General features: G+C 32.0%; 4 protein-coding genes across 5 annotated transcripts; 2 read left to right on the top strand and 2 right to left on the bottom strand.

Moving 5' to 3' along the window:
• Window positions 1–7,970: 7,970 nt before the first annotated feature.
• LOC107361455 (uncharacterized) lies at window positions 7,971–10,275 on the bottom strand. The gene is made up of 2 exons (XM_015928285.3): window positions 10,030–10,275; window positions 7,971–9,853 (listed from the first exon to the last, which is right to left on the bottom strand). The coding sequence occupies exon 2, from the start codon at window positions 9,800–9,802 to the stop codon at window positions 8,336–8,338; it is 1,467 nt and encodes a 488-aa protein (XP_015783771.1). The 5' UTR covers window positions 9,803–9,853; window positions 10,030–10,275; the 3' UTR covers window positions 7,971–8,335.
• Window positions 10,276–10,969: 694 nt separating this feature from the next.
• On the top strand, window positions 10,970–13,665 carry qvr (glycosylphosphatidylinositol-anchored protein quiver). 2 transcript variants are annotated; one of them, XM_089267856.1, is made up of 3 exons: window positions 10,970–11,142; window positions 11,444–11,596; window positions 11,683–11,899. In XM_089267856.1, exons 1-3 carry the CDS (start codon window positions 11,070–11,072, stop codon window positions 11,757–11,759), a joined length of 303 nt encoding a protein of 100 aa, XP_089123982.1. In that variant the 5' UTR covers window positions 10,970–11,069; the 3' UTR covers window positions 11,760–11,899. The 2 variants fall into 2 exon arrangements, with proteins under 2 accessions (XP_089123982.1, XP_015783563.1); XM_015928077.3 differs by lacking the exon at window positions 11,683–11,899 and adding an exon at window positions 12,111–13,665 and having other exon boundaries at window positions 10,975–11,142.
• LOC107361288 (cleavage and polyadenylation specificity factor subunit 6) lies at window positions 12,981–16,932 on the bottom strand. Its single transcript, XM_015928076.3, has 6 exons — window positions 16,725–16,932; window positions 16,202–16,411; window positions 15,942–16,111; window positions 15,313–15,872; window positions 14,955–15,248; window positions 12,981–14,880 (listed from the first exon to the last, which is right to left on the bottom strand). The coding sequence occupies exons 1-6, from the start codon at window positions 16,785–16,787 to the stop codon at window positions 14,438–14,440; spliced, it is 1,740 nt and encodes a 579-aa protein (XP_015783562.1). The 5' UTR covers window positions 16,788–16,932; the 3' UTR covers window positions 12,981–14,437.
• An 871-nt stretch (window positions 16,933–17,803) lies between these two features.
• On the top strand, window positions 17,804–19,126 carry Dysb (dystrobrevin binding protein dysbindin). The gene is made up of 2 exons (XM_015928266.3): window positions 17,804–17,999; window positions 18,134–19,126. The coding sequence occupies exons 1-2, from the start codon at window positions 17,932–17,934 to the stop codon at window positions 18,822–18,824; spliced, it is 759 nt and encodes a 252-aa protein (XP_015783752.1). The 5' UTR covers window positions 17,804–17,931; the 3' UTR covers window positions 18,825–19,126.
• The last annotated feature ends 1,166 nt before the right edge of the window (window positions 19,127–20,292 follow it).

Raw genomic sequence — 20,292 nt, 5'->3', positions numbered from 1 at the left:
ATTGAGGTTTTAAACTGATTGAAAGATTAATTGCAATTTGATAATTGATCAACCAATCAAGCAAAAGTATAATTGTCAAGTTAATCAAGTGTTAATAAAATGCTAATAAAATGTTAATGTAAAGAAATGAAAAAAGGATTTAATTTTGGCCTCAATAAACTCAATCAATGATTTAATCAGTTGATTGATACATTTTGCTTTTTCCAGGTAAAGTTATGAACGAAATGTGAATGAAGTAAAATCTGTAGGAAGATGATTATGATTAACTTTTTCTCATTCAATTTACTTCTCATTTCCAAATTAATAATCACAAATGTTAATTGAATGGACATACCCTGTAATTGAGTTAAATTGTTGCCTGCGATGCTTAGATTGATCTTGTTGTTGATACTCAACAATTATTAAAATGATTCCTTCGAAAGAAAAGATGAGCGTCAATCAAATTAGCTCAGCAGGACTCTTTCAATCAAGTTAACTGACAATTATGACATCCGTTCGGCTAACTATTGGCCTCGGGCTTTGATTATTATTTAAGTCAACTTCCCCTAATTATGATCATCATCATAATCAGTTTCATCTTCTGTTCACCCTTGTTGAATAAGAAAGCAAATTGAATGGATAGTGAAAGAGAAGGTAAGAAAAAGGTAAGAACACAAACCTTGAACAAAATATTATTAGTTATTAGTTTTTATTAGGTATGAATCAAGTTGGGATCGGCAAGGTTATTATCATTATCGTTATTAGTTGATTATTTGGATGATCAGAATGATGATGATGATCATGATGAGAGGAAGAAAAAGAAAAAAATTATTGATCATATCGCCAAATGTGTATAAAGCAACACAAAGTGATCAATAATTATTGAAGTAAAAGAAAAAAGAAATTAATTTTTTTATCGTTAACTTGATTGTGGGTTCATTCATTGATAAATTGTTTCCAATATAATCAAATTAAGTCGATAATTGGTTTCAATTTGGCTTCTTTTAGCTATAGCGTTGATAAATGTTGAAGATTAATCCACAATTATCGCCATTAGAATCGGAATAACGGACAATCCAGATTCTTGTCAAGCTACAAGTTTAGCTCAACTCTCATCTTAAAAACTTCAAGTTTTTAATTCTCAGAGAAACAGTTGATTGTTGATTGGAAGAGCATCTTAATGAGCAAATAGATATTAATAAAAATGATATTATCTGATTTCAAGTCAAATCAGTTTAAACATCGATCTTTCAGCATCAAATTGAACCGCTTCAGTCAAACATTTATTGTGATTAATACAAGCGGAATGAGTTTGGTAAAATGAAAGTGAATTTGATTGTTTTAATCAATTTTAAGCGATTCAACTTTATTCATCTCAACTTGAATTAATCATCAAACAATTAAACTTTGGTTGAATCTGAAAAATGAATGGAAATGAGTTTGAATAAAAAACTGAATCCGGTTCTTGTTTCATTGACTGTAACTCTTGAGATGAAAAAAACTATAAAGAGATGACTATTTGTTCAATTTTGTTGGTTAACCATTAACTAAATGATACAATTGAGAGTTTGCTCGTTGCTTATTCACATTATCATTATAAGTATCATTATCACTTAAATATGATATCATTAACAGGGAGGCAAGTGATGAAGATGATGAGAAGAAGAAAAGATGATTTTAATTTTGAGTAAAATGGATGACAAAATGTGAGTGTGTGTGACTGATGATAAAGATGATTATCATGATGAAAGTGTAATTCAAATAATCATAATGTTTACTCGAAATAATCTGTTGAAAAGTAATTTAAAATTGTGATTATGGCTGCTACTTAGTCGATCAAGAAAACATTAACATTGACTTTAACTTTTTTTATTCATTTCATTCAAGTTTGGCAGCAGCAAGCCATTTTGTCATAATAATCATCTTAATCATCGTAATCATCTTCATTCTCATTTCACCAAAAAAACAATTTTGTCTACAAAAAATGAGCTAAAAATGGTACAAAATGTTCAAGATTTAAAGTGATCTTTAAATGGAGGAAAAAGGTAAAAGATCATTTTCTTGAAACAAAAAAAAAACAAATTTAAACGATGATTATGATGAATATCATAAGGATGATGATAATGATGGTGATGATTTTGGTAATGATTATTTTAGTAATGTTCATTCACAGGTTTATTTACCTCCCACAGAAGGATCTTTCATCGCCATCACAGGGAATCCTTTAAGATTATGTTTCAATGAAAGCTTCTTAAGAGGCAAAGCAGCACAAAAGAAGGTAAAAAATCCTATTAACTGGATTCCCTGCCGTTAACAGAACAACAATCAACTAACTGACCACCCTTGCCAATCATATTGTTTATCATTGTCATCAGCTGGCCATTAATTATAAAGGAAACGAGAAGCAATTACAACTGTAATCAACTTACAACTCATGACAACTGTTTTATTGGTTTAATTGCAAATGAAATGTCAGGTTTCACTTTAAATGAAAAGGTAAACTTTCCCAGGACCAGAGACTTGCTCTTGCAAATGATTTGGTTTACTTTAATAATTGATTCCATTCATTCAATATTATTATCATGTTAATGTCTAGAGCAACATTGATAGATTGATTTGATCCCAACAACCTTTAACCTCCATTTCACTAGAGTTTACTTTAGGCACAAGTTTCAACGAGTAACTGGATTGACCAAAGTTTATCATCGAGTTATTCTGTCATTGCCTAAAGTTTATTAACAAAAAGGCGAGTTCAATTGAATGATTTCCGCTTTTAAAACGTCATATTTTGCGCACAAAAAAGTAACAATTGACTGTTACTGAAATGTTTCCCTTACCATTGACCCGGGTCACCAAGCTAGTCCACGATGTTCACCTAGAGATGAAGCGTCGTGTGGAAGCAAAGAGTTATAATTAAGTAAATTGTCTTGATCAATACCTGAGTTTGTCATCCAACTGGCTCACATAAGAAAACTGAAGCTGAAAACTGAAATTCAAATTGAATTGACAAACTTGAAGACTATCATTTGATACAAACTAAAATGCAAAATATCTCTTCGCGATATTAGTGATTGAACAAAACTTCAAAATCAAAATTTTGCTCTCCATTTAAGGTGTTTTTCATCGAAATGAATATTTTCAATTAAAATTAAAAACCCCAATCTCAATCATTTTGAACCAATCAAAACACTTAATCTATCATTTTTTGATTGTGACGCAGCCATAACATGACAACCCATTCAATCTCGATTCGTGCTTGATGAAAAGACCTTTAAATGTCATTTTCTTTACTTGTTTTATCTCATAACTTTTTTGAAATCAGTTTGCATTTACAAATCTCTATTCAAATCAATGTGTCGAAGTTGATTTGCAATTTTTGCTTCTACTTTTAGTTATGAGATCTGAAAGCGGTTGCTGTCTCGGTGAATAAATTTGATTTTATTTTATCTCATTATTTAATTATAAAATGAAACATTTATACTCATTTATTGGTTATTTTATGCTCTTTTTACCTTTATTTACTTTCTTCATTAACTGGTGATTAGTTAATTGTTAATGTTTCCGGATTGGTAATGATAAACGCGAATAAAAGGAAGCTTTGAATATCAAGTTTAAAGGGGAAGTTTGAAAAAAGTCAAGGTAAGTGAGATGATCATGATGATGATGGTGATGATGATGAGTAGGATTATGATGATTTAACATTCATTCACTATTCAGCCAAGCTTAAAATGATGTATTTCCTGGATGAATGTTTAAAAACAACAACAACAATAACAATAAGAGCAGAGCCGATGCCAAGACAATCTGATTCAAAATATAAATAATAATCATTAGTATTATTGTCAAGTTGAAGGAAAAGGTTAAGACCAAAGGATAAGGTGAATGAAAGGAGAAGAAAATATTGCAAAGAAAGAGTGCGAAAGAGAAGATAAAAAGACAGAGAGCGACGGAAACTCAGAGAGAAGATGAATTAGCGGCTTTGCTTGGTTGATCAGCATAATGTTAATGTAATTGCTTTTCACCACTCACCATAGTCTAATAGCACCATCACATCGTCATCATCATTATCTTCATCCGACAATGTGACCTTTCTTCGTGGACTTTACTGGGCTCAACTCAATGATAAGTTAAACACAATTAATATGCTTCACTAATCACAATCAACATGATCATCTTCAGCAACAAGTAAACTCCTTCCTCCTCCTTCATCCAAATGATAATAATTGCTGCTTCTTTTCCTTCTTTCTTTTCTTTCTTTTCTTCTTCTCTTCTTCTTACCTTTCTTCTTCCTCCTCCTTCTTTACCTTGTGACAGAATCAGTTGATTGTTGCAACAATCCTTAAGGATTGGTTGGTTAATCAACTCTTTACTATTCATCTTCACCTTACATGAACCAACCAAATGAAGCCAAACAGTTATCATTAACATTATTTACCATTCAATTGTCAATCTATAATTAATTATAGTTAAACTTGTAACAACTTTGCTTTCATCAAACAGCAAATCTAAAAATGTTAACTTGATTGTCGTTTGAGAATTGAAATTGTTCATATTAACTAATTAACAGGTACAATTATGAACAAACACCAAACTCGAGTAAACCGTAAATGAAGTGATCTCAAGCAATTGGGTAAACTGTTCAACATTAACCTTCAATGCTTTAGTTTTACTGATTAAATAGATTGTAATTAAAGGTTTAAAAACAGTTAAGAAGCAGAAATTGATTAACAGAAAATTGATCAACTCAATTGTAGTTGTTAAATTATTGAACCAGTTATGTATTTGATTAAGAAAAGGCAAAATTAGGTTTGTTCACTTGTTTTACCAACTAATCAAGTGAACCAATCATTAATCTATTTGATTAAAGGAATCAAAGTTAATCAAAGGTGTGCCTCCATAAATGTTGAATTATCATGAAATGATTTAACAAGTTTGAGGTCAATTAAATTGCAATCAAAGTGAAATTAAACTGGCCACAATTGAAGGGTTGGTTAATAACAATTTACTTGTTCTCATCTAAATTGTCTTCAATTATTATTTACTTTTTTTCATTGGCATTACATTATAATTATCATCTATTTTCTTGCTGTTTTTAGCTTACCTTGTTCAACACGATAATCACGATTAACTAATTGTAATCCATTTAATCGTGATTAACCATTTTTCAATTTTCAGTCCAAACTTGATATTTCATCAAATGGATCATCGATGTTGGTCACAATTTGACAATCAAATTAACACGGAGACGAGTCTTGATTCACTTTCAATTGACTTGTCAACTTATTCAGCTCTGATTAACAAACCTTATTGGGACAACCAGAATAGTTTGCTAATTGATTCATGTTAATTGTTTCACTTATTAAATATTGTTATTCAACCTTCGAGCAATTAGTGATTGTTTGTGTTCCAACAATCAGATTAACTATTCAACTGTAAAATTAAAGTAATTAATTGATGAACGCCGAGGTAAACTTGAAAAAGATAAAACCTCGAAACTGATTTTCTATTGTTTTCTAAATGTTAACAATTAACTTTGTTAAATTGTTTCTGTGTGTTGTGTGTGTCTCTTATCATTGACTAATATCATTAACAGACTAACAACAATCATCTAATAATAAATTGAACCTTTGAAAAGTATAATTTCATCGTTTATCTGATTAACTTAATGTTAATTGAGTTGGTAAATATCACGATTGAAGCTCACAATTTGAAACATTAAAGATTAAGCGCCATTTATGCATTGTACTGTTAATTGGTTGAGTAAAATGTTGATCATATTATCATTGAATGTCAAATCGTTTAGTCGATTAGTTTGATTAGTTTAATATTCAAAGATCAGAGTCGGTAAAAGAAAATGATTTCAAGATTAAAAGATTAATCTCTCCCACATTTACAACTTGATTAACATTGAGTGATTTTAATCGAAAAAATCAAATTAAGTGAAACAAATCTTTTCATTCAAGTTTTGAAGATCAGTTTAATGAGGATAATTTGCTTGTTTTAATGGACACAATTAGTGATGATCAATAATCTCGAGTCTCTTTGGTCTGCGGTTTCAATAGTAAACTCAATATTTTCTCAGACTCGTTTTGAAAAACTTTGAAGGAAGGTTAAATGATTAGTGAATTGTTGTCTTGCAAGTTAATTGACAAAGTCAGGATAAAGTGGGCAAAATGGAGAAGGAAATTGTAATTAATTGTTGTATTATTTAGTAGTTAACCAACAGTGGTTGGGCTACTTGGGCTTATTTTTAATTAAAACTAAGCCCAACCAAAGACAATTGATTACCACAAAGTAATCACAAAGTTAATTAATCACTAAATTGACCAACTGTTGATTCCTTCATGGCTAGCAATGAAACCCGAAGAGCGGAGTTAAACGGCGAAAAAAGTCAACAATATTAGCTTTAATTTCAATTTGAGCTTCTGCTTTTCATTGGCATTCATAGTGATAATAGCATTTTCCTGATCATCTTGTCGATCATTCCTCTCGTTCATCTTCTTAATCATCTTCTCCGCTCCTTAATCCATTTTAACCACACAGTTGTTACACAGTCAATGGGCATTGGGCTGAAACCGATTCTTAATTTGTGTGAACATTTTGATTCGCAAAATTGAGTACAAAATTGGGATTAAAGCCAACTAATTATTTGCTGCGCAAATACAATCAAGGATCGGTCAACCAATTTTCAGTCTCTTTTGTACACAATAAAGAGGTTTCAATTGATGTTGATGGTTAACTTGTTGGCTTCTTACCTTCATTGTCTTTGCCGTTTCTATTACTTTGCATTACTCTACTTTACTCCATCGCCATCTTTATCCTCATCCTCTTCATCATCTTTTTTTACCTTTCATCCTTGGTTAGATAGAAACAATGATTTCTCTGCTTCTCTTTCACTGTTGATCAAATTGTTAACCTTCCTCTTCAATCCATCATACGATTGCTGGTACAATCAAATTCATTGATTGCGTGAGATACATTTAGTTAATAATATCAAGTTTGCTGTTTTTTTTGTTTCATTTTCCGATTGTTTTTCAAACTTTTTGCTGCCCTTTCTTATATCATAATCATCATCAAGTAATTTAGTTATCTTCTTAATTATAGTTGATCCATGATTAGTGATGTAATTACAAACATGTAAACTAATCAAGTTTTACTTGATATTGATATTGTAATAACCTTAATCAGGTCTTATTAGTGGTTTGCTTTGCTTGTTTTTCATTTTCTGGTCAAAGCTTTTTTTAGGGTTTAAATATCAATTACAATTGAATTGGATGATCAACTAGAGATTAATTTGAGAATCAATTTTTAACAATTGAATTGAATCAATGTTGATGAAGTCAATTCTTCCCTGAAAAAAACTACTCAATGATAAATTGAAATACAAAACGGTAAACATTTGACTGTTGGTAGCATAGAGTTTGGTAAAGTAAATTAACCTTTTCCAGGTTAACAAGTTTCACCAGTTAATCTTCATCTCACAATTTCAATTAACTAATCTCTCTGGTTACTATATTATTAAGATTGAATTTGATTAAAGATGCCAAATAAGTGTATAAACAAGAGGAAAGATGGAAACACATAATCAAAGTACATAAAATATAATAGCATGATCAAGATATCTGTTACAATAGGAAGGCGAAGGGGAAACACAAGATTGCTCAAGTTGATTGAGTTTTCTTCCAGGTGATTAATTAGTTAATTAAAGTATTGCGTGGTTTAATTATTTTGTCAAAACAGGGTAAACAAAAAGCAGAAAATACTTATTAAAATGTGGACCAGACTGGATGAACTCACTTAATCTTCCTTCACTTACAGGTTATTCATTTTCAATCAACAAACCGGTAGATACCGAAATCGAGTTACTTGCTCCATCTGGTGATGTAAAATGAGATTGACTTTTATTTAGCGGTAAATTCGTTTTGGATTTGGGTTTGGCTTTTTTGGGTTAATTGATTTCTGGTTATTAATAAATGAATAGTAAAAGCATATACAATTGAAACAATTTATTTTTTTGAACAATTGATGTTTGGGTGGAAAAGGGTGGGACAGTTTGAACATTAACATTAGATAATTAAATTACATTAAATAACATTTTATAACATTTTCACATTTTTGTTTGACTTTTGTTTTCACCAATGATATTCAAATGTCAACAATATGAGATCATTTTTTCATTTTTAGTTTTTTTACATTTAGAAACTATTTTTGTACTCTTTTTGTGTGTTAACCAATTAAGTTTTTAGTTTTTGTTTTGACATTTTTTGGCATTTGAGATTTTTTTTGAGTGTAGGAGACAAGGAAAGTGAGGAAGTCATGGCATTTGTTAACTAGATTATGAATTAAATTGATTAATCTAATGTACTAATATTGCAAGATTGGGTGGGCCAAATGGATGATAACGATAACCAAGATCTTTAAATACAGTTGAAACATGATGACAACACCACGAACCCAATCTACCAACATCACAACCGCACATCCAACCAATTCGGGTTTCATTTTGTCTTATTGAATACCAGAAATGGGTTGTTGATTCTGAATCAAATTGTGAACATGAAAGTACAACTTTAAGCATTATTTGGTAATCACAAGGTTCCCAAATGAACACATCTTTAATGTTTGGTGGGTTTAGTGAATCAAACGAGTTTGAACATGAAAGCGATCGCATCATTCCATATCCTCGAGTTACTTGGTAAACTTGAAGAGTGTGATCTCGAATATCTTCTCTGGACATTGGTGGAAACGAGACTTGATTTTTTGATATTCGACGAAAATCAGCTTCATCTAAAAGTGATGGTCCTTCAGGCTTACAATGACTGAAATTCCATCGACGATATTCAGGTGAAGAGGTTGGATCAAAGGTGTCATCACACAGAGGAATGCTTATCATTTGAAAACAGTTGATCATGGCACAAACGTTCATTAAATCGCTATTTATGTTTAACCTGTCTTGCCAACAAGGCTTTTCAATCGCTTTAAAACTACGAATACGATGTTTTACTTGTCGTATTATTGCTCTAACCAGACCAATCCAGCTTCTTAAATTGTCCAGTTCACTTTGGTCCATGAAGTTGCCCATTTTGGGGACAAAAGGTTGAAGACATTCAGTGTTTGTTGTGTTTTGTCCATTGTAATTGTTTAAATCATTTGTTACAAATGACTCAACTAAACCTCGAGTAATTGCATTTGAAACAATAACATCATTTTCTTGTAACCATTCAGATCGATATTTTAGGTTTAGGTTAATATCATCATAACCATTTCCATCGAAAGCTGATCCATCGCCTGGAGTTCGACCATTTGAAGTAACATTTATATCTTCAAGTATTGCAGGTCCGGTTACATCAACAATGTGACCTGTGGAACTGAAAACAATGAGTGATTCAAGTGACAGATGTTTGGGTAAAGAATCGCTTTCATTGGGAATCAGATAGGGAATTCCGTCTTCTATCAGGAAAACTGCATCTTTTGGAACATTTAATCCATGGATTATATCACGACGAGTTTGCTTGGTCATAACAAAGGATCGACTGTTTCGATTGAAACCAATGTATTTGTAGGAAAACTCAGATCTAATTGTTTTTCGAACTCGGTCAATCTTTGAGTTGCAATCAGCCAAAGGACAGCGAAACATTGATGCCAACAAGCGATTAGGTAAAGCATGTTTCAATTTAATCAGATACAAAGCTAAATCACCTGAAGCAGGGTAAATTCCGGATCGACCAATAATGTCTCTAAGTTGATCAAAGTGTGGCTTTCGTATTCCAAACATGTACTCATAGTTAGCATCGGGTAAATTGTCAACCCAATTGGGTTCCATTGGTTGGTAACAACCAGACTTGACTTGAGAAAAACTTGATTGAATATCAATCTGGATGAAAAAAGAAATGTAAATAGAATGGAATTAGCAAGTGACTAATTGACATAAAATAACCATTAATGAATCATGATTCATGACTGATTGCTAAAAGATTACAATGGAAATGCATTTCTCAATAAGATGATAAATAGATGATAATAAATATCGAACTGAAAATTTAGGTTTACCTTTATTTTGCTTTTTCCTCTGATAACTGTAATCCAATCGAAGGTTGAGTAAAAATGAAGTTGAAGCTTCAAGTGATTAATGGACAATCAATTTCAGGTAAATATTCACTTCACACTGTTGATCACAATAAGATTTGAACAAAGATTTGGTTGTATTATGACCAAAGGAAAGGTAAAGGCAGTAGATTAGCCCAAAATAAATGACAACAAATGTTGAGATATTCTGGTTGCACCGACTCGAATCAAGGCAACAACTTGACTTGCGTCTATTTCGAGTGAAAGGTTATTTTAAAGAGTTAGAGAACTTTTAAATTTATCTAACATATATAATGCACTGTCTGCTATTCAAATTCATCACGATTGTTGTAATTCTGAATACTTTTTTATCAGTAAGCTTTAGGTATGGATTAGTTTACAGTTGTCTACAAACTCAATGATCAAATAAATGTTTGATTTTTTCAAAATAATCTCAAATTTAGGTAGGATGATCTGATGATTTTTTGTCAAAATAGTTTATATATTCTAGATAGTCAAGTATGGGCTTACTATGTGAATTCAATCTATAAATTTTCGGACATCAAATCAATACTTAGATAAATTTAACACAAAGAACAATTAGCAAGAATTATTGGGGAAACTAAACAGTTTAGTATAAACTGGATTATTTAAATATAAATTAAAAATTTTCAGTTTAGTGATGATAAATATTTATCGAATTATTTTGTTTATATAACTTTACAATACCATCGATCAAAAATAGCCAAGTTTTCTAAATTGTATGATTTATACTAAACCACCATAATAAATAGTGTTATACATATTATATTGCATACAAAAATCCAAAGCCCTTTTCACTCACAATTTTTTTGGCTTATGTTATCTTTTGAATAAACCGGTTCCTTGCTTAAAACCAAGTATTGCACAGAGACACCTATGGTTTGTTATCTAAACTCATGAAATTCTGAACGACATGTTCGAACCTGTGAAGCTTAATCATTTGTTTTTGTTTAAATGTCTTATATAATTTGTTCTCATTAATCATGAAATTCGAACTATTAATTTTAACTTGTTTAATTTTACCGAAAATTACTTCTGCCGAAGAAGAATGTTTAAGTAAGTATTGTTCAGTTTTGCATCAATTAATTTTACTTTTTTATTAATATAGCAAAATAACCTAATGTCAACGAATAAACTTAAAATTATTATTTCAATATAATTAACTCTTATTTGTGTTTTCCTCATTTTGCCTAAATCTCTGATTTCAACCCTTTTCACATGCATTTATGTTTCGCAAAAATTAACTGTAATTTATCACATCAAGTCAAGTTGAATCTGCTCTTTTGCAAGTGAATCTGTTCGAAAATGTAACTCCAAAATATTCTCTTTCTCTTTTACAATTGATTTAAACTGACAGAAAAAAAGATTTGGTGTTATGATTGTTCGACTGAAACCAACCCTAAATGTGGCGATCCTTTCAATATCAGTTTGGTTCGAGGTGAAGACAAAGATGTTACCTTAACCCAATGTGAAGGCTGTTGTATTAAAATAGTTAAGAAAAAAGACACTCGTAAGTATTATTTGTTATTAATTTAAGGATAAGATAACCTTAGTAACTCATTTAGTTGATCGATTTTTCATTGTTGATTTACCCAGCTGAGACTCCCAATAATAATCAAAGTGTTAACCAGTGGACCACATTGTTTTACCTAGTAATGAATGAAAGCAATTAATTTTCCAGCTTGTAGTTCCTGGAGGTTGAAATGATCCTTGATTTGATGCCAACAAATTTCTGGAGCTATTCGAAGAAAGAATAATTATTTCTCTGATAGGACTGAACGTATTGTGAACGTGTCTGCATGACTTCCTCTTGTGTTCCTTTGATAGATTGAGATTCATGATTGTCCTGATTTTTGTGCCAAGACACCAGATATTGTTGTCTCTAATCATGAATTGATAGCTTCTAAAGGCTATTAGAGATCAATCAATCAGTCTATTGATAATCACTCAATGAAGGAAATTGAGTCAAAAATTGTCATCCATTACATTGGATTAATGGAATGAAATTTTCTCTTCTTTCACAGCTCAGCAAATAATTCAAAGAACTTGTACAGGAAAGATCCAGATTAACCTTTTCATGGTGGATCATGTTTGCATGGAGGAGTCAGACGGAAAAGGCCACATGTGTTTCTGTGAAAGTGATGCTTGTAACTCAACTTTCAAGATACAAGTGAATCCACTTTATTTAGGATTAGTCCTTTTAATTCACATTTCATCTCATCTCTTCAGTTAACAACATAACCGTCAATATTTATTCAAATTCAACCACCAGATGCAGATTCATTTACAATCTGACCTGTTACTTACCTGCCCACTTTTAATGTCTCGTCGTTTCTTTTGTTGATGACTGCAAAATCAACGAAAATACTGAGCATGATGATCATTTTATATTATCAATCGTTTTTTTGTTAAATACTTTCTTCTTTACCATTGATGTTGATTGGATTTGACGTGCAGTGTGTTCAATTATATAATATATGGAATTGATCTCTGAGTGGACCTACGATTCGTGATTAACGTTGGTCTGTTGCAATTTTTGATTGTAAACTAATAACTCAAAACTGTGATTCTTCATTATAAGGACTGGAAAATTAATGCATACTCAAAATTTGTTACACATGCCTCTTTTATTCCAAATAATTATGGTTATTGGCAAATAAATAGCATGAAAATCAGCAATAAATTTCATTTTCATTATTATCATCATCATTGACATCTTCATCTTCATCCGGAAGAAATTAAAAACCGAGTGATTCTTCAACTACCTTTAAATTACCATCATCATCAACCTCACCAACTACAACCAATTCTAGATTTGGATCTGAATTGGTAGGTAACAATGATGTTCAGGGTGTCAACAGAGGCAAGTGATAGTATTAGTGGAGACAGTAATATCGGTGTTTCAGGTGATATCAACAATTGACTTAATAAAAAGTTGGATACATTATTTGGACGATGTTTTTCATCTAACCGTGGCTCAGATTATAAAAACAATAATAATAATCATGATAATATAAGTAATAATAACAACAGTAATGAGATGATAACAACATTGGCACAAATCCGTAGCCTATCACAGGATACGTTGAATACAATGGTTAAAAAGGTTGAATTGGCTGAGAATCAATTGTTAACAAGTGTTTTAAATTCATTGCAAATACCTGGAAAATTATCACAAATTAAAGATGCATTTGAGGAAAATGTAAACAAATTGAGATCACAGGTTGATGGCCTTTCGTCAAATGCACCCATTTTAAGGATACTAAGGCACATTAAAACACAGTTACCCGATGTTTCAAGGGTAACATGTATGGATGAGCAAACATCAGAGTTACTTGAGAAAGCGACCATTCAGGTTAACACCATGATCAATGATTATACTAAACAGATTAACTCCATTGATCACAGTTTAACCAATATTAACACTATTGTCACCCGACTCAATAGTCTGGTAGATAAATACAAGAATAATTATGTACAACAAAATACAAGCTCTGGAAGTTTACGAACATCGATTAGTTCATGGGAGTAATTATATCAAAATTATCATTAAACAAAAAAGATAAAATAAAAAAATAAGTTAAATAAATAATAATAATAATAAAGTTATAAGGCAGTGTATAAAATATAAATTAAAGACCAAATTAAAGACTGATTTTTTGGGCTTCATATCCATATTTGTTTTTTTCATGTGAATAGAATCAAATCTTTCGTCTCTTCTTTTTTCATTACGAAAGAAACAAAAGAATTTCTGTTTTGTTTTAAATTTCAAAATTACAATCAGACAAGAATTATGTAGAGTGGAAAGAAGAGGAAGTCAAGAGAGAAAAAGAAATAGAAAGATAGATATATGTGAGGAAAAGAGCAAGAGTGAAAGAAAGAGTGAGATAGAGAGATAGAAAGTTAGAAAGAGAAAAAACGGGTAACAGAATATTTTGGTTCAATGGAGATTTATATAAAGCTAAGTAGGGGGAGAAAAAAGAGAAAGGTCATCCTTGATTTTTGTGTGGTTGTCCATTGTTTTCCTTCAAGTTTGATAATGATTGAAAATATTTGTGAAGCTTATGTGTTGATGGTGGTTAATGGGTTGCTTTGATTCACTGAAAGGAGTATCCGTTTATGTGTCTGATGCATCACGGTGAGAATGTTGATTTGCTCCTTAGTGGTCTTGTTTTTTTCATGAAATGCTGATTTAGCTTCCACAGATGGTCCAGATATAGATAATTGTCAGATTTTGGTTGTTGTAGCTTTCAGGTCGTTTTTATCTCAGTCACATTTATAGCTGGATTTTTTGTACAGAGACTTTATGATTAATTAGTAAAACGACAATCAAACTGTTGTCCCTACGATATTAATGACGACCGCCTCTATGCTCTCTTTCTCTGTCTCTGTCTCGCTCTCGATCTCTATCCCGATCTCGGTCTCGCTCTCGATCACGATCCCTATCACGATCCCTATCTCGATCTCTTTCTCTGTCTCTATCATGTATCCTTTCATCATGGTAGCGATCTCGCTCCCGACTTCTATCTCGATAATCACGTTCTCTTTCACGACTTCGTGATCGATCTCTACGACCAGACTTTTCTCTTCTACCTCGATCACGAGATCTGTCTCTTTCTCTAGATCTAGGCCTATCTTTGTATTTATTTGATCCGTAAGACTTAGCTTCGATTCCATGAAGTGTATCTTGTAAAGAGCTTATCAAAATTTTACATCTCTCATCATTAGCAACCTTCGATCTTTTAATTAAAGCAATTGCTGTTAAGAGAGTATCAACAGCACGATTTAAATCACCTAAAGATTAATCAACATTAAGAGTAAATTAGAAACTAAAAGATAAAATTTTATAAGATATAATTTTGACTTACCCGCACTTGCATCTTCAACAGCCCGACTGATGGCAGAGCTTGAGACACTTCTATTTTTAGCCATTATTTCCTCATATTCAGCTTCAGTCATAGGAGGTCCTATAGAAGGATCTCCACCCATAGGACCCATGTAATCGCCATATTGGTTGGGACCTGGAGGTACACGGTATGGATCGTTGAGTTGATTAGGTGGAACTCCTTGGTGTTGGTTGAAAAATGCTGGGTTAACATGGGGAGCTGGTCCTGAATGTGGTCCTCCTACTGGTGGCATATTAGGAACTTGTTGTAAAGGTACTTTTGATAGAAAAAGAAACAATAGTTAGCACATAGAAATATCAGTACAATTTTTAATAAATACCTAGAGGTCTTGGAGGCATAGCGCTTCCTTGAACATGCCCTTGACCTAAACTCATACCGCCTTGTTGAGCATTGGAAGGATGTCCTGGGTGCGATGAGTGATCTCCCCAGTCTGAAAGTGAAGATGGATGATTGGAACGATGATCTGACATTCCAGGACCTCTTAGTAATGGTTGCGATGGATTTCCTCTTTGATTTGATGGGAGTCTCATCAACGGTATTCCTGGTCGCGATGAGCCTGTATGAAGAGGTGCTTGGCCCCTTGATGCTCCTAGAGGGTGCCATGATGTTTGACCTTGGAATGGTCCTCCATTGCCTTGAGCTGACAAGGGCATTCGTGGTGTTCCTCCTAGAAGTGGACCATTTGGCCGAGGTGTTCTTGTCATCAATGGTGGCCTGAGACTTCCTGAAGTGGGGTTGAAAGGACGAAGATTTGCTGTGCTGGCGCTCATATGTTGGTTGCCAGATCCTCCAGGAATTAATTTACGTGACTGCATTTCGAAATGGTTCAAATTTGCTTTACTACATGGAGTAACCATAGGATTTTGTCCATGAATTTCACTATAAAAAATAACAATTAGCTTAGAACCAATGTAAACCAATTCATGGTGCAAATTGCAAGTAACTTACACTTTGGGAAGTTTTTCAATGACTTGGCGAACAGAGTTTTCTGATCCTAAGGTAACAACGCAAAATCCTTTGGACTGCCCATTTGCTCGATTCTCGAAAAATTTAACATCAATGACATCATTGATTCCAATATTATTAATAGCATCAGTTATATTGAGATCAGTAGTCCACTAAAGACAAACAGAAACTCTAATTAATGACCAGAATCAAACAACTTGAAATCAACTGATAAAAATTGGACGACTTATAATCGGACTTACCCATGTTAAATTGCCCACATATATGCCTATCTTTTTGGTTGACCCTTGAAGATTATCCAGCACGAGATTGCTGGAAAGACTTTCATTGTTTGTATGTCGGGAATGATTTGAATCTTGGTTTGCAGAATAATCTTCATCATTTGATTTAATGCCAGAAGAAGTTATGACATCGTCATAAAGATCAACACCTTGGTCATTATATTCGTTTTCCTGAGTAAGAAGAAAGAAACGGTAAATTAGAAGTGAAAACGTTTGAACGTTGAATCATAAAAAAGGTGAACAAGGAAAGCATAAAGTCAGTGCGTTTAATTAAACAAAGCAAGAAAGCATTGAAAAATAATGCAGTTTAAAAGTTGATTTTAAAGAGAGATAGGTCCATAGAAAAGAGAAGCCAGGAAAAAAAGAAAGAGATCTAGAAAGACTGGTCCAATAAAACCAAAGGAAACTGGAACCCAAATGAAAGAAGTGAAGCCATGAGCAACACAAAAAAGATGACACAAAGTATAAAAAGATGTTAACAAACCTGATTAAATTCATTTATGTCAAGATCATCTGCATACAAATCAATTTCAGCACTGTCTCCCATAATATCAATTAGATGTGATGGTCAGAAATTAAGACCATTCGAATCTTAATTAATAAAAAGAATATAATCGGTAGAGACAGCTTGTTGATTTTGTAACAAATTATATTTCAGTTTCACAAATAAATAAACTTCCAAAGCATAGAAAACCCAATCTGAAGCACATCACAAAGAAGAGATTATGTTACCATGGAGACACTTTCCTACTCCATTTTAGTTCCATTATTAGCGCCAGCTTTGATTTAATATGATAATTTTCAAGTTTCTAATTATCAATTGATTCTAATCAATCAACTGATGGATTAAATATTATTATCAAGGTGACAGAAGAAGTACTGAATATTGATGACTAATCGCATAGGATAGATTAAAAGAAGCATTAGAGTGATAACAAAATATGAATTTAATTATTTTTTAATTTATTATAAATAATTGAATTTCAATAATTTTTATTTTATAAAATAACAATAAAAGGTAAAATTCATTCCGATATTAATGCATGCATAAATATTACTAAACTTTTGATAACATTTTGAAACCATCTTCGATAGATCTTCATCTTCAATCACCTTCACAACCGGCAATGGTACGGAAATGGAATGTATTGCATCTTGCATCAAGTGATCTCTTTTTGATTATTTAGGCATCATAATCCAAATGAACAGTGATATTGAGACCAACAACATGGAATCTGAAGAGAAAGGGTCAAATTATGAATTAGATGATAATTTATGTAGCAAAAGAAATGTGATTGCTTATCCTTACAGAAAAAGAAGTGAATTTACTTACTGAATAACAATTTTTCCCAAGGCTCTAGCATATAAAGATTCGTTGTTAGTTCATAGACCAGGTACCAATCTTTGATCTTTTGAGTTGATCTTTTGATAATTTCAAGCATGATGAAAATAATAAAACAGTCAACTAAACAGAACTGAATTCACACCACTCCAAAAGTCAATATTGATTCAATACAATCAATCATGGGCCGCTAGATGGCTGTGTAATCAATATGAAAAATATCTGATATTTGCTATTTGTTGTTTTGATTAAAAATCTGGTCCTGAATTGCAAATCTCTATTTTATTATGTGGTCAATTTATTGTTATTTTATACTTAAGCAAATCCTTTGACCTCAATCAATAATCCGATGAAGACAACAAGCATGTTTGACAACTTTCGTGATAAAATACAAAACGTCCAATCCTTGTCATCTGGGTAAGTTGATTTTGTGAAAGAGACAGAGCAAATACAATTTTATTTCAAAGGTGTTATTTTGAGCATCGTTATTTTCTCGTCTTATATTTGCTTGGATTATATTATATTAAGATCGTAATTTTCATACTTTCTAGGTTGTTGGAACTTTCAATTGGAGAAAAGAAGAGCAAGAACCCCGTGAAGGGTGTCAATCTAAACGCCGGTTTCAAGCTACTGTCATGGCACCAAACTCATTGGGAAAAATGTCATCAAACCACTCAAGAAAATGCTGAACTGGCAGAGAAGGTTGCTCACCAACTAGAAAAATATGAAACTTGTATAACTAGACAACAGAATGCTGTCAAAAACTTTATCAGTCTATGTGAAACTCTACCGCAACTAGAAGAGAGTATCTCAACAATAGGTGAAGATCTGAATTCTTTAAAGCGCAACATACTTTGTTTGGAAGAGGCCTTAGACGAATTAAAAATTCGTAAAGAATTGGAAAATTTAATACAATTTAAAGTAGATCAGAAGTATAGACTAGCTCGCTATAAAGATTACAAAATAAGTGAACTGGAGTCGTTGAAATCTCGTTTAGCTGCGGATCACGCAAAGAAGATCGCCAATTATGAAAAGCTAGAGCTTTTGAAGTTAAAAGAACGACAACTAGCATATCAAGCTGCCTTTGAAGAAGATTTAAATTTTTATAAAACTCACGGAAAGCTGATAAATAAAACCGACTCGGACGAAAAGATAAAATCACTTGAGGAAATTGAAGTAGAGCCCGATGAAGAAGACAAAAAAGCTTTGGACCAATTTCTCGAAGATAAAGACATAATTTAAACTGAGCCTACAATTTACATGATTTGATCTCAGTTGTTTATCAACTTGTTTTTATATGGTCTTTTCGTTCCTTAGAAGAGTCAAATTTTCGCAAAGAAATTGATAATTTGCGCCAAACTTTAAAAGAAACATTCTCTGCAATACCAATCGCAATCGATTTGTTGGAACTATCCATGTGTTTTTGATATTCAAAATCTATAATTATAATGTTATGTGTCTATCGCAACTGGTTGTTTTAGGCCAATGATTCGCATATTTTTATGATTTTTGTAAGAGTTTAAATTAAAAGATATTGACTATAACTCTACTTTTAGATTATGATCAAACGAATATGACTTAGCCATCAATATACTAACAAAGGCATGTCTATTTAAGATTAATCACTAAATCAAGGTCCCCATTGTTACAATAATAAACAGGAACCAAGACATTTCGTCTTGAAATGAAATTGTGTCATTCAAGAGCAATGTTTTTCTAGTTGAACCAGCTACATTTTTTGGATGTTATCCGAAAGATGAAAAGATGTGATGATCAAGAATTATGAGGAATAAGATGAAAAAATTTGAATTGATTGCTTAACCTTCAACTAGTTTATTAATACAATCCATGTAAGTAAACAAGGATGTTGCTTCGACTGTTTACCAACCATGGTTAAAAATAGATGAGCAAGTTTCAATTAAATAGTGTTGAGTGAAAATTGAGACCCAATAGATAGCTAATTAAGGTAATATTCAAGTCTTTTACCAAAGTCTATTAAAAGATTTAATAAAAACAACTGTCACCTAAGTTGAAGACAGTAAACAACATTGAACCAGATTAATATGGTTGGTAAATGAGTCAGTGCAGTGGATTTAACAGTACATTGACACAAAATAAAGCAACTTGACGAATAGTTGACGCGCATTTTGTGTATACATTTTAACCAATTAATCATAAACACCGAGTGAGTAACATCTAATAATACAATTAGCTTCAAGTTTATTAAAAATCAATCGAAGCAAAATATTGTCACGGAAAAACGGCAAAAATTAAATGAACTTTGGCATTTATTTCATTGAAGTTAATGGCCTAAACTTACTGAATTTGACATCTGGAATTTCAATATTATACTGATAGCTTTGACTACCTGTTGAAAGGTTGATATTAGTTTTTATTTGACAGTGATTAGAGTTAATTCTTGGTAATCAGAAGCAAATACTGAACACTGTCGAGCTACTTCTAGAATGTGATTTACTTAAAGATGATTGTTGATCTCCTTGAAAAATAGATTACATTGCTTTGAGTTAATCATTGTCAAAGCCTTGAGATGAATTTTTGTTTCACTAGGAACCGTAAAATTTGAATTTGCCAACCCAAATTAAAGTTTCGTGTGCATTGTTAACCATTTTTTTTATCGTCTTTTCATCATCCTAAGCTATAACCTCCCACTCATATGGCCAAAGAGGCTGAACGTGAGGCTAAAAACTGA

The sequence above is a fragment of the Tetranychus urticae genome, chromosome 1, assembly GCF_039701765.1.
Source record: "Tetranychus urticae isolate SD_2017Ah chromosome 1, NJAU_TeUrti_SD_1.0, whole genome shotgun sequence".
Classification (NCBI taxonomy): domain Eukaryota; kingdom Metazoa; phylum Arthropoda; class Arachnida; order Trombidiformes; family Tetranychidae; genus Tetranychus; species Tetranychus urticae.
The sequence above is the reverse complement of the archived record's forward strand: the minus strand, read 5'-3'. Positions and strand labels throughout refer to the sequence as shown.